Genomic DNA, 13,380 nt, shown 5'->3' on the forward strand with positions numbered 1-13,380 from the left:
ATAGATAGTATACCAAGCAGCTTCAACGCAAACAAATCCCACATTGCCCCTTTAACCAGCACTTTTGCATTCACATAGAGCTTAGCATGGGCATCCGTTGTTGGAATGCTATTAAGACTATTGGGAAAGGGAGCAGATGTATTCTTGTCAACAAGACCCTTCTTTTCTATAAAACGGCCATCTCCTCAGCCCCAAACGGAACTTTACGGTTTCCTCTGCACTTGGATGTGGCCCTGCGATATGTTTCTGGCCCACAAAACACAAGCGGAGGTGTACTAGGTGCATTTTCAAAGAAAGCTTTTCATTTTCCTGCTGCAGCAAAACAAATGGGACTGGTGGAGCCTATGGTTCAGTCTCTCTCCCTTTCCCTTTGCTAAGTCAAAGGCCCACAGAGTGGATTTTAGGGAAGTCATGTATTGGCCAAGTGTTTGTAGCACTAAATATTTATAAGATTAAAGAGACCATAAGAGATCATACCTGTAAGGTAATCCAGACATTCCAGCAATTTCTTCTCTCGAGAAAAGTCTAAGGCAAATGTATCAAATGTGTCATTGAGGTTGATTTCAGGAATTAAAACCTGGGAGGAAGCAGTTGCCATGGAGACTCTGTAATTATTAAAAAATTAAAACGTTTTAGAAATGTCAAAAGGGCATTCATCACCATTGCTAAAGAAAGAAAGAAAATAAATACCATTAAGAAACGGACCCAGTAATTGCATTCCTAATGTAGACTCGAGTGGGATGAGAGCAGGGACTTGGGGCAGTAGTATACCAAGGTTAGTGGCAGCAAGCATCATTTACCACAGCCAAAGCAATCCAAGCGTCCGTAAGCAGATGAGCACATCAGCACAATGTGCTCTATCCATGTGATGGAATAGTACTCAGCCATAAAGAGAGGTGGCGTCTGGATACATGCTACAGTCGGAATAAACCTTGATAATCTGATGCTGAGTGAAAGTAGTCAATACACAAAAGAGCAAATAGTACGAGGTCCCACCTACATGAATTATCTAGAAAAAGCAAATGAATAGAGACCAAAACTTATCAGTGATGACCAGGGGACTGGAAGCAATGCTGGTGAGACTTCTTACGTACTTTGGACACACTGTCAGGAGAGCTATATCGTGCTGGGAAAGTAGAAGCCACAAACGAACCAAATTCACTGTCACTGAGTCCTATGCGTTTCTGAGACTGTAACTGTTCACGGGAATAGAAAACCCTGACTTTCTCCCTCAGAGCAGCAGGTGCTTTCAAACTGCTGACCTTGCAGTTCACTGCCCAACACATAATCACTACGTCACCAGGGCTCTTTTGGTCAAGGAGAGGGGAAGCAACAAAGAGGCAGGCCCTTAATGCAGTGGATTGACACAGAGACGGCAACGATGGACTCCAGCACAGGAACAATTGTGAGGAGGGTGCTGGACCGGGCGGTGTTTCCTTCTCATGTGCCTTGAGTTGCTATAGGGCCCCCGTGGTGTGATGGCACCCGAGGATGACAAAACCAGCAGGGGGAGGCATCGCTGAAGGTCACTGAGCTTTTATCAAGGGTGAGGAAAGTATTGCAAATGGATAGTGGTGAGGGGCGCACACCAGGGTGAACGTAAGTAAAACCGCTGAACTGTCCTTGTGAGAATGGTTGAAAGGCCAATTCTTCATTATGTGCGTCTAGATGAGTATTTTACCACAGTCATTTCAACACTTAAAACTTGGTGCTATTATTATTGCAGCCCTTAAGAAGCATCTCAGCCGGGTACAACATATTAAGGAAAAGCAAATGAATGCAAGATTTTTAAAAGGTCCCCCACCAAAAAAGACCAACTCAAAAAACAACAACTGGGAAACAACAGAATGGTGATGCTCCCTCCTCATTTTACTGCAGAGAATAAATTGCCCTGGAGGCACGCAAATATTCATATTTCATGTTGCTGTGGATTTAACAGCCTGGCTGGGTCACGTCTCACCCCAGAGAAAAGCATGTCGCTCCAGGCATTTCTTCACACATCTGTCTGGGAAATGGTTTGTTCCTTTCAGACCCAGGCCCTACTCCACTTCAAAGAACAGAGTCCCCAATATTTCAAACAGCCTAACAGGCAAATTCAAGATTAAAAAAAAATGTTTCCAGAAATCGGATTAGTTTAATCAAGTCCTAGCCTTTCTCTAAAACAAACTTTTAAAAACGGAGTTTGGGTCTGGCTCGCTCTCTCCTTTATTTTATATATATTTTTTGTCCACCTTGTATTCATTTTCTTGCACCATATTCCCAGCAGATGCCCTGGAAAATATTCATGGACATTCTCCCACATCATCCCCCTGCCGTCCGCCCCCCATGGATGCACCATTTCTCCTGTCCAGTGAAGTTGTCTGGCAAGCCATGGGTCTGAACTAAGCATCTATGTGTGATCAAGTGGCTTGGGTAAATTCATTTATTGCAGAATATTCTGAGCAACTGAAAAATGTGAGTGATTTGCTTTACAAACAAGAGAATTGTGGCATGCAGCACACCACTTTAGAGAATATCAAATCAGGTGGGATTTGTAATCTTGTTTTTGACCTCTGTCAAGGTGCGTCCACCCAGAGGCACCTGGGCAAGAAAGGCCTGGTGATCAAATTCTGAAAAATCAGGCCCGGAACAACCAGGTTGTGTACAGTTTGACTCTGATTCACATGGAGAGACCATGGTTCTGAGTGGACTCCCCAACAACTGATTGGTTTCAACATTGGTGGGAAATCAGGTGGACTCACTGTGTTCTACAGAGGAGCACTGACACTCACTTAATACAAGGCCACAAACCTGGCCCAAGGCAGCAGGAGGGGAATGTCTAGTTTGTGCTCTTCTGTTTAACCTAGAAACATTTCACCCTACTCACCCCCAAACTTTGAGCTCTTCTTGCTTCTTTTAATGACTCTTCCAAGTTTCAGATGCTACAAAGTTAATATAGCTTTGCTATAAAAAAATCACACCTGTCAAATTGACCCAGGAATATTTATAGCAGTGCTGAGAACTGGAAGCCACCAAGATGTCCTTCAATAGGCAAATAAAGCAAACTAAAACAACTGCGGTCCATCCCTCCAGTGGAGTGTTGTTCAGCGGTCACGGAAATGAGTTAGCAAGCTGTAAAAAGACGTGGCAAACCCATGAGTGCATACTGTTAAGTGAAAGAAGCAGTCTGGAAACTACATATTCTATGAGTTCAAATATAGGGTTTTCTGGAAAAGGCAAAAGTAGGGATAGCGACCGTGAGAAGATCCATGGTCAGGGGAGGGGAGGGGACGAAGAGCTGGAGGCCAAGACATTTTTAGAGCGAAACTACCCTGTAGGATACTGTCATGGTGGATAGGTGACACGACGCATTTGTCAACATCCATAGTGTTGTGCACCACAGAGTGGATCCTTATGTAAGCTGTGACTTCTAGTTGATAGACTGTATTGACACCAGGTCATCATTTGTAATGAATGTACTATGGGAATGCAAGATGTTAATAATGGGAGAAACTGTCTGTAGCCATATGCATGGGTGAAGTGGGTCATTATGTGGGAATACTGTATTTTTCCCACTTTTTCAGTTAGTGAAAAACTACCCTAAAAAGTAATATCTATTAAATTTATACAATTGTAACTGTGAAATGCTGTAAATCCTTAGAAATCAACTTCTTATAGTTGTGGCATGTCTAAGACATATCCAATAGCCTATAAATCAGTGGTTCTCAATCTGTGGGTCGTGTACCCTTTGGAGGTTGAAGACCCTTTTCAGGGGTTGCCCGATTCATCACAGTAGCAAAATGACAATGATGAAGTAGTAATGAAAATAATTCAATAGTGGGGGGGGGTCACCACAACATGAGGAACAATATTAAAGGGTCACAGCATTAGGAAGGTTGAGAACCACTGCTATAAATGTAGTTCAGAGGGAGGGGGAGCAGAGGGAGGGAGGCGAGAGGCTAATCAACAATGTCTTCATTGCCATGGTATTGGGATCTATTGATAAACATTTGCAGGGGTAGAAATCTTGTAAAGAAAAGCTTGAAGTGTCTGTCTGGACGAGGGTAGATCTTGGCTGAATGCAGATAGATTTTATTGATTGTGCAAATATATTCAAGTGTGTGGATCATAACAAATTCTGGATGACATGAAGAATGGGAATTTCATACACAGTCTGCTGCTCATTGCTTCTTGGAGTTGGTTTCTTGCATAATATTACACTCAAGGGGGATGTTCAATTCTCCACCCTTATATTTAGATAATTCATCAATGGATCCCAACTGGATATGTGCCCAAAATGCCACAATCATAACTTTATTTCTGCCAGAAACTGGACTAGATGAAGACTGTGGCATCAGAATGGGAGTAAGACTCTTTAACACCTTGCAATACACAGATGACAAAACCTTGCATGCTGAATACGATGAAGATTTTGGAAGCACTTAGTGACAAAAATCAAAGACTACAACCTACAAGGTATATTACAACTCTACATAAAGGAAACAAAAAGTCTCACATCTGAACCAATATCCAATATGATAAACAGAAAAAAAGTGAGCTTGATATGGATTTAACTTGACTTAGGTGCACGCCCATGGAAATCAAAGGATGTCTTATACTGCGCTGTGACAAGAAAAACCTAACCTGAGCAAGAAAAACCCAACCTCTATCTGAGGTCTTGTAAATCCTTACAGGACAGAGTTCCTGAGGTCTTGTAAATCTTTACAGGAGCAGACAGCCTCACTTTTCTCCCACAGAGTAGTTGGTGGGCTTGAACTAGCTACCTTTCAGTTAGCAGACCGATTCTAACCAGTGCCACCAGCACTCCTTTAAAAAGGCAAAAATGTCATGTAGACTACTAAGGTTCACTTGACTTCAGCCATGGTATTTTCAATTGCCTCAGATGAATATAAAAGCTGGACAATATATGAGGAAGACAGGAGCAGAAGTATCGCCTTAGAATTACGGTATTTGCAAAGAATATTGGAAGTGCCATGGACTATCTGAAGAACAAGAAGAAGTCCAGCCAAAATGTTCTTTAGAAGTGAGGAGGGTGAGTCTTGTTTCCTGTACTTGGGACATGTTATCTGAATGATCCAGTCAGTCCCTGGAAAGAGGCATTATGCTTGGCAAAGTAAAGAAAGAGGACAGTCAACAAGACAGATGGAAGTAGTGGCTCCAAAATGGGCTCGCTTCATTCTCTGGTAGGCAGGGTCTTTGTAAGTAGGAACTCATTCAGTGACACTTTAAAAGAACAACAGAGCGGTGGAATATTTGCCTTCCATGCAGGAGCTCCAACTTCAGTTCCTAGCGAATGCACCTCATACACAAGTGGAGGCTTGTTTGTTGCTATGATGCTAAGGAACAGCTCTCAGGGGAGCATCCTAAGCAAGATGCAGTAAGAAGAAAGGCCTGGTGATCTGCGTCTGCATATCAGCCACTAAAACTGGTCATGGGAATGGCACAGGACCAGGCAGCCTTTCATTCCACTGGGCCTGGGGGTCACCAGAGTTGGCAGTTGACAACAACAAATCCTTGATCTACTCGGGGAGGATGACTGAGAAGTATGGCTCATAATAGAGTCACTTCATTGGCACACGGCCCAATTTAGAGTGCAAGAACCGTCTTCTTGGATTGCAGTGGGAAACCCAAACATACACATCAACAATGTCTATTGGGGTGTCTGGGGAAACACTAAAGTAATGATGTACTGTTTGCAGTTTTTAAATTTAGGATGAATTGAGGGGAAATGGATGCGGTGAAGATGCAAGCAGTCAAGACAAATCAACACTAGGCATCTAGAAGTCAGGTGAGCCATGATGAGTGAGCTATCTGGGGATTTGTAGTGATAACGCACTGGGGCTTCTGGAGGGAACTGTTAGGCAGCAGAACAGGGCCCAGGGTGTCCACTGGGCATGTACCGATTCAGGCCCTGAACGAGGGGCGGGGACGGCGGGGGGGGGGGGGGGGGGTATACCTACATGGGTGGTACACCTGGATTGGCCCAATATAGACCAGGTGGGCTTAATCCAGCCAACGGGGTCAGCCAGTACCATCGTCCACGCCCCCCAACCTCAGGCCCCTAAAGCCTGGAATCTGGAGACCACCTCCCTCTTTTCCAGCTGCTCCTCTGTTGCTCCACTAGGGCAGGCCATGGTCTCCTCGCTCTCCCACCTCAGGTCGCCACGTGTGTGTGTTGGGGGGTGGGGGGAGTGCAGTCCTGTGTTCAGTTAACTGCAAAACCTGAACCTTCTTCTATCTTTTATAAAAACTCACTTGGATCACAAATCAGGCTTCAGCATGAATTTCTTTCTTGTGTGAAGCCAGGAATCAAGGCATTCCCCAATCTGAGAAATGTAACATAACTACTTTGGGGCTGTTAACCACAAGGTCAGCAGTTTGAACCCACAAGCTGGTACTTGGGAGGAAGACAAGGCTTTCTACTCCTATCAGGGCAGTTCTACCCTGTCCTATGGGCTTGTGATGAGTCCAAATTAACTTGATGGCAGTGAGTTTGAATGACAGACCAAATCAATCCAAACCCATTGCCATCAAATGCATTGTCCCTCCAGGTAACCCCGTATGAGAGAGAAGAACTGCTTCATAGGCTTCCACATCTTTCTCCTGTGGAGTAACTAGTGGGTTTGAACCACTAACCTGTATGGTCAGCAGTCCAACCTGTAGCACCACTAACATTCCTTCTTCTAATGACAGGACTCTGTGCAAGGGCAGTTCACTGAGAATTAAAAATAATAAAAAGACAAGGACACTGGCATTCTAGGGATATGGCGGTGGATGTTAGCAGTCCAGCCTAAGTGCTTTGGATTCGCTGGAGTTGCCATCATAGGCATTGACATCAATGATGGCTAATGGTTATGCCGCTGTCACTGCTGAGCTGACCACTCGGATAACATCATTTTTAGGTTCTGAACGAATAGAGCCCTGGAAGAAAAAGAATGTTTGGGAACCGATCGAGGTAGCAATTTTCCAATGCTGCTTGATGTGATGGAACTATGGAATGATATGTGTATTAACTCCCAATTAATGATAACTTTTAAAATAAAAACAATGATTATAGGGTGTTTTATTTAAAGGAGGTTTAAGGTTAACGTTTTGGTCTTTTCTGTTCTATGTGAGTTGGCCTTGACCTTTTCCAAGGAGTAAATGCTTCTCAAGCAAATAACAATAGGCTAAGAGCAAACACCACCTGTGTGATTTACTTTTTTAAATAGAGGATTCCTGGGATGGAAGAAAGGAATCCCTTTTATGGCATTTGCTTTCAGCTTGATTCCTTGTTATCAAGTGCTGGATAAGATCAGGTCTGAGAGTCCTAACAAATGCTCTTTTTGTGCCATCAGATGCTTTCTCCAGTCCCACACCCTTCAAAGCAGGCTGATTGTATTCTTTCCAACTGGTAGGCTCTGGTTTCAAAGGCCTTGAACTCCTGGCTGTTACTGAAAGGGCTTTGACAGGTCAAAGTCAAGCATCTTTCACTGGAACAAAACAATCTCCAGCTTCTATTCTCTCTGGTACTCAGCCCTCCAAGGGAGAACAAAAGCAAAGTGAGGGCAAGGTTACCCAGTCACATCACATATGCAGGGGCCAGGGATTCCCAGAGGCCCCTGCACTCACTCACCTCTCAGTGATATTCTTCGCTGTCTGCAGGAAGCGAGCATGGTCGTTCTCCTTCAGAGAATGCTCTGCCTGGGAGATGAGCGACGCTGAACGCTCGATGCATTGCTTGCAGTTGGCGATCTGCTGCGCCAGTTTCCGGAGCCTCACCACCTTGAAGAGAACAGACAAGGAGATGGGGAGAAGGTGAATTCGCTGAGTAAAAATGCTTTAGCTGGACAATCCTGATGTGTGCACGGTGGGGGATGTGAGTTATCCTCCAGTGCAAGTTCACCAAGTGGTATCAGGAGATACGGAAAGACAATGGCAGGCCTTGTCACGGTACTTCAATATTCTCGATCTCCTTGGAGACGTGCTGCTGATTTGTTTTATGCGGAAACACTGAATTGTGAATTGCTTCCCTGCTGATGGGTGGGGAAAAGGTGCTGCCTCGTGGTAAATTACCCAGGGTCACCAGATGGCCTCGCTGGATCATTCCACACAATGACTGGGAAGACTTGAGGGAATTCTGGAATGCTCTCCCGCTGATGTTTCAGAGGTGCCATGAAGAAAAGAAAACACCTCAGTAGTTGCGAATTTGTGGCTTAAGTCGAAACCACTTTTGAAAAAAAAATTCTGCAATCCATGTAATAAAATGGTGACGGGAAAGCATTAGGTAGGGCTATTTCCCACACTCTCTAAAACCCATGTGTTAATGAACAGAAAGGGAGCGTATCCCCCCCCCCCCCATTGATTAATCGCTTTCCTGTTAAGAAGATGAGAACGCCAAAAAAAGCACAGCTGGGCTATTTCCCGGGCTGGGAACGTCATTTCCAGGCACCTTGTGCTTCCTTGATAACTTGCCTTTTCCAGTCGGGATAACACTGCAGGTTTGGTTCACAGCCTCCATTCCATATCCTGATTCTGTCCTGCTCGAGAATGACCCTCAGAGGCAGGCCACGCTAAGACCAAGGCAATGCACTGGACTGTTCCCTTTGGCGTTTGGAAGCTGAGGCGAGGTGAAGACCACTGGCTGGAAGCCAAGTTAAAATTAGAGTGCTAATTGGAAGTGCGGGGTGCCCCCCTCCACACACCCTTGGACAGGTCTTGGCTGGCTTTAAGATAATTCTGGACTGAAACAGAGCCGGAGGTAAAAGGATAGGGAGGAGGCCGGTTAATCTGTCTTACAGACAAGGCTGGCCCAGTTTCCCTCCAGAATTCCTGAGAATTCGAAGAACTTTCTTCCTTCTCAAAGTCAGCATTATCATCCCTGTCTAGCTCTCAAGGAAGGAAAGAGATGTCAAAACTGGAAGCCTCTCAGGAGCACGGGACCGCAGCTAGGAACGACAGGAAATGAAGGAAATGAGCACTGAAGTGCGAAGCAGCAGCCGCACTATTTCAGTGCAAAGACGAGAACGATGCCAGAATGAATGTTCAAATCTTGGGGCAACTGGTATGTGACCTTGAGCCTGCTAAAAGACTTAACTCACCAGAATTACAGTGACTTCTCCCAGCGGATTAACATCGTTCGTTAGTTTACTAAAATAACGCTGCTTTTACACAAACTAGAATTTCGCTTTTGACATCATTATATGCAGAGGAAAAACTAATAAGAAGGCATTTAAGCCAACTCAGGAAATTAGAACACACTTAGAAGAAACTGCCAGAGGAAGGAAAATTCCAAAAAAACAAAAAACTTAAAGCCTCGTGAGCAGGCGTCCGCAAACTGCGGCCCGCGGGCCACATGTGGCCCACAGAGGACATTTATCCGGCCCGTCGGGTGTTTTTGTCCCGTCTTTTTTTTTTATTTCAAAATAAGATATGTGCCGTGTGAATAGGAATTTGTTCATCGTTTTTTTTCAACTATAGTTCGGCCCTCCAACAGGTCTGAGGGACAGTGAACGGGCCCCGTTTAAAGTTTGAGGACCCCTGCTCTTGAGGAATGGAGCAAGTGCAATGTTTGATGACACAAGAATGCTCAAGAAATATGGGCCTATGAAATACTTTAGGATGTTTAGTACAAATCTCTAACAAAAGAAAATAGGAACAAATGATTTTTTAGACTCATTTGATCGCAATCACATATCCTTTGCTTATGCCTGTTAGTGATGCCACAGAATTTTAAGATAACAATGTTTGAACTCCATCTTCTTTTTGTGTTTTTTCGTTGGACTTTAAAGTGACGTGGGTAGTAAGGAAAAACAAATACACACAAAAAACGCCTACATTGAAGCAAGCCCAATGTGAGATGTGCCTTTGAAAATACATGACTGTATGATCAAGAGCACTTGCTGGGTTATCATTTTAATTTGGGGCCACTGTACTCCACGTGATGAGCCAGATCAGTGCTTGTCAAACTTGGCATGCAGGAGAATCAACTGGGAGGGTTTTTCTTTAAAACCACTGTTATGTCTGGGCACCCTTGCCAATATTCAAGTGAAAAAGTTGTAATTGGCAGAGCAGTGGGGATTTCATTTTAGCCCGCATTGAATATTTTCTGATCTGCAGGTGATAAACTCTAAGGTCAAGATCAGCATTATATAGTTAAAGAGGAGAGGAGAAAAGACAATGACAGAGGGTATTTCACACACTCACAAAAAAAAAAAACCCTCCCACCACCCAAATTCATTTGTGTACATCTGCTAGATTGGAAGCCATACACCCTTCTTATTGTGGGAGACAGCTTAAATAGAAAAACACTGCTCTAAGTTAGAGACCCACAAACTAGAGTCTGGGAACCAAATGCAGCACACCATCTGTTATTGTAAATAAAGTTTCATTGGCACACAGCCATACCCATTTGTTTATGAATTATCTAGGCTGTAACTTTTGTGCTACAACACCGAGCAGAGTTGAAAGATCGCAACAAAGACCATCACTCACAACCAAGCGCACTGCCATCAAGTCCATTCTGACTCACAGAGCTCCCCTGTAGGATAGGGTAGAACTGTCTCTGTGGGTTTACAAAACTGTTGTAACACTACAGGAGTAGAAAGCTTCATGTTGATCCTGAGGATAGGCTGGTGCTTTTGAACTGCTGACCTTGAGAATAATAGGCCGATTTTTATCACCAATGCCACCAGGCCTCATACAGAGAGCACATGACCTCTAAAATATTGGCAATCTGACCTTTGTCAGAAAGTGATGTGCTTCCAATTAGCTGGCTGTGATTAAAACCACAGTCTGGGAAGCATGGTCATCAAACCCAACCCACTGCTGGTCAGCTGCTTTTGACTCATTGTGACCAGCCCTACAGGGTTCACCAGGCTGGGATCTTTCCTCAGAGCAGCTGGTGCTTTCAAACTGCCACCAGGGCTCCAACAGGCGAGAGCTTTCAAACTCAGAAACTGAATTCAATGTACTTCAGGAAAACACTTATTGCCACAGACACACGTGTCGTTTGAGGAACCCTGCAAAATGTATAACTTAAATAACAATTCCAACAAGAAGAACAACATTTTCTACTCTTTTGAAAGAGAGGAATTACCCTGGGGATGACTTCCAGCTTTACTAGCAAGCTATCTCATTTACTCTAGTCATTTCTCCTCCAGGTAATGAACTTGCCACACTGTCATTTCAAATTCACGTCCTAGTTGAAGTCCGGGAACTATTTTGCCTACTGGCAGCTCCCTTGAATGGGAACACAGGTCTGTGATGACTTTTATTTATTCCTTATTATCTCCTACACACTCTTTCAAAAGCATCCTTTTACCTGAAATGCCTTCTCAAAGCTTTTAGGTGGGTGTATGTAAAGGAGCCCTGGTGGGACTACCAGAGAGGCTACCTGATAGACTGTTAGCTGCAAGGCTTCCAGTTCAAACCCACCGGCCCTCCACAGAAAAAAAAAAACACGTGGCTCTCGGTTCCTGTATAGATGTACAGCTTCGGATACCTATGCTATACAGGGTCACTATAAATCAAAATTGACTAGGTGGCAGTTTTTTTTTAGTTTTTGGTTGTGTATGTAGGTATGTGTAAGATATACAATTCTCAATTAACATTTGTATCGATGCAGATGATGTGGCCAGATGAAGTGGCCAGGCTCTGCAAAGCTGATATAGTTCGTTCCAGTGAATTCTTTTTCAGTGGGGGAGATTTTGAGTAGATAAAAGGCAGTAACGACCCTTTCCCTGTTTGCCTGTGGTCTTGAGTTGTCTACCTCTAATTGGTGTCTGAATGGTAGCTGCACAGTTTGCTTAATCTGGTGTGTGCCATCTGCTTCCCTTGTGTCACCAAGAAACCTCTCCCCGATACTGAAGAAAGAGGGAAGTCTCTTCCCTGGAGCCCTCTGGCTTGTGTCTCCATCCCCAAGCTGGCCAACTCTAAAGGCAGCCAAGCTATTTCAAAGAGAAAACAATAATCTGAAAGCAAGGATTGGCCATATGTATTCATGTGTAACAGCACCTGCCGGGCAAGCGCCTTAGTCAGAGGATTTGCGGGGAGATTGTTTAGTTAGAGCAAATTTAACAGTCCTGTGATAGTCACCTAATCTGCTGTCAATTGAAAGATTAAGAGTTTAGGGGCTGAGTCTAGGCTGTCAATCGAGATAGCCAATGAGACTTCTGTGTGCGCATGGCCTTCTCCTGAGAATTCTTGGAAATCTGGGACTTCCTCCTTGGAGGCAGGAGAGACAGATTCTCTCTACTACTCCCTGGGAGACATTGCAGCTGAGAAGACTTCTGAACCTGGAAGAGCCATGTGGAGACCCCTACCAGCACTGAGATGCATACAACGCCACTGGATCCAAAGACATTCTACCCACTGGCCTGTGATCATCCTGCATTCACCACCATTGCATGTGTTTCATGAGTCTGAAGAGGACTTTATGGATTGCTGTCAGACTTATAAGGCTTGATCTGAACTGAGTTGGGACATTTTCTCAATGTTCAATTGCTCTTGTATATACATCTCTTTGTTATACACATATGTGTGTCCATGGATTTGTTTCTCTAGTCTACCCGGACTAACACAAGCCCCATGCAGTCAATGGAATGAATGGATATCACTTATCATCGTGGTCTCCATTATCTTGTACAATTCTTCCTCCACCTCCCCACTTTTGAGAGGACATGCTGTCTTCCTCTGGACTCAGTGTCCTCAGACTGGCAACTAAGCCCCTCCCGGAGGTCTCTTATCCATACGTATCCTCCTCAACTGGTTCCTCAGATTTCCAGTGTCAGGTTGACCCTGCCTCACAGGGACCTCCTGAACCATTCGGTTGCGCTGTTATGACCCATTGGGTTTCCATTCGCTGATTTTTGGAAATGCACGTATGTGTCGCTTGACATCCTTCTAACCTTTTAAACAATGTCTGACCGCCTATCTGATATGTGGTGCCTAAGGGTTGTTTGTTTTTAAAAAGTAGCTCTCCTTTTGTTTATTATTTCCCCCTATTGGTTTTCAAAGAAACCCTGGTGATACTGTGGGTTAGGCATTGGTGTGCTAAGCACAAGGTCAGAGGTTCAAACCCACCTTCTTGGGAGAAAAAATAAGGCTCTCTGTTTCTATATTCACAGTCTTAGAAACGCCATATGGAGTTGCTATGAGTCAGAATCAACTTGATGGCACTGCATAAATGGTGTTAAAGACCCCAAACCCAGAATGCTTTTTACAGACCCCAAATCTACGCAGTGAAGCCTGAGTAGGACAGAAGCAGGTGGGGCCGAAGACGTGGTGTTGCCTCCTGCTCTCCAGCTCTGACTGGCAGGCAGGTGAGCAGAATGGTGGGGAGGGATGGGCGTGCCGCACTCCTAACCCGTCAGCTGCTCTTCCTGCCTGTTGTTCCTCCAG

General features: G+C 44.5%; 1 protein-coding gene across 3 annotated transcripts in view; it reads right to left on the bottom strand.

The window, feature by feature from the left end:
- Positions 1-13,380, bottom strand: part of MID1 (midline 1) — a 388,602-nt gene that overhangs the window by 26,700 nt on the left and 348,522 nt on the right. For all 3 annotated transcript variants that reach the window (XM_075539462.1, XM_075539463.1, XM_075539464.1), the window contains 2 exons: positions 7,616-7,764; positions 478-605 (listed from right to left, as the gene is read on the bottom strand). In XM_075539462.1, the coding sequence (XP_075395577.1) occupies positions 478-605; positions 7,616-7,764 (277 nt within the window). The remainder of the gene's footprint in view (positions 1-477; positions 606-7,615; positions 7,765-13,380) is intronic.

The sequence above is a fragment of the Tenrec ecaudatus genome, chromosome X (genome assembly GCF_050624435.1).
Source record: "Tenrec ecaudatus isolate mTenEca1 chromosome X, mTenEca1.hap1, whole genome shotgun sequence".
NCBI classification, from domain to species: domain Eukaryota; kingdom Metazoa; phylum Chordata; class Mammalia; order Afrosoricida; family Tenrecidae; genus Tenrec; species Tenrec ecaudatus.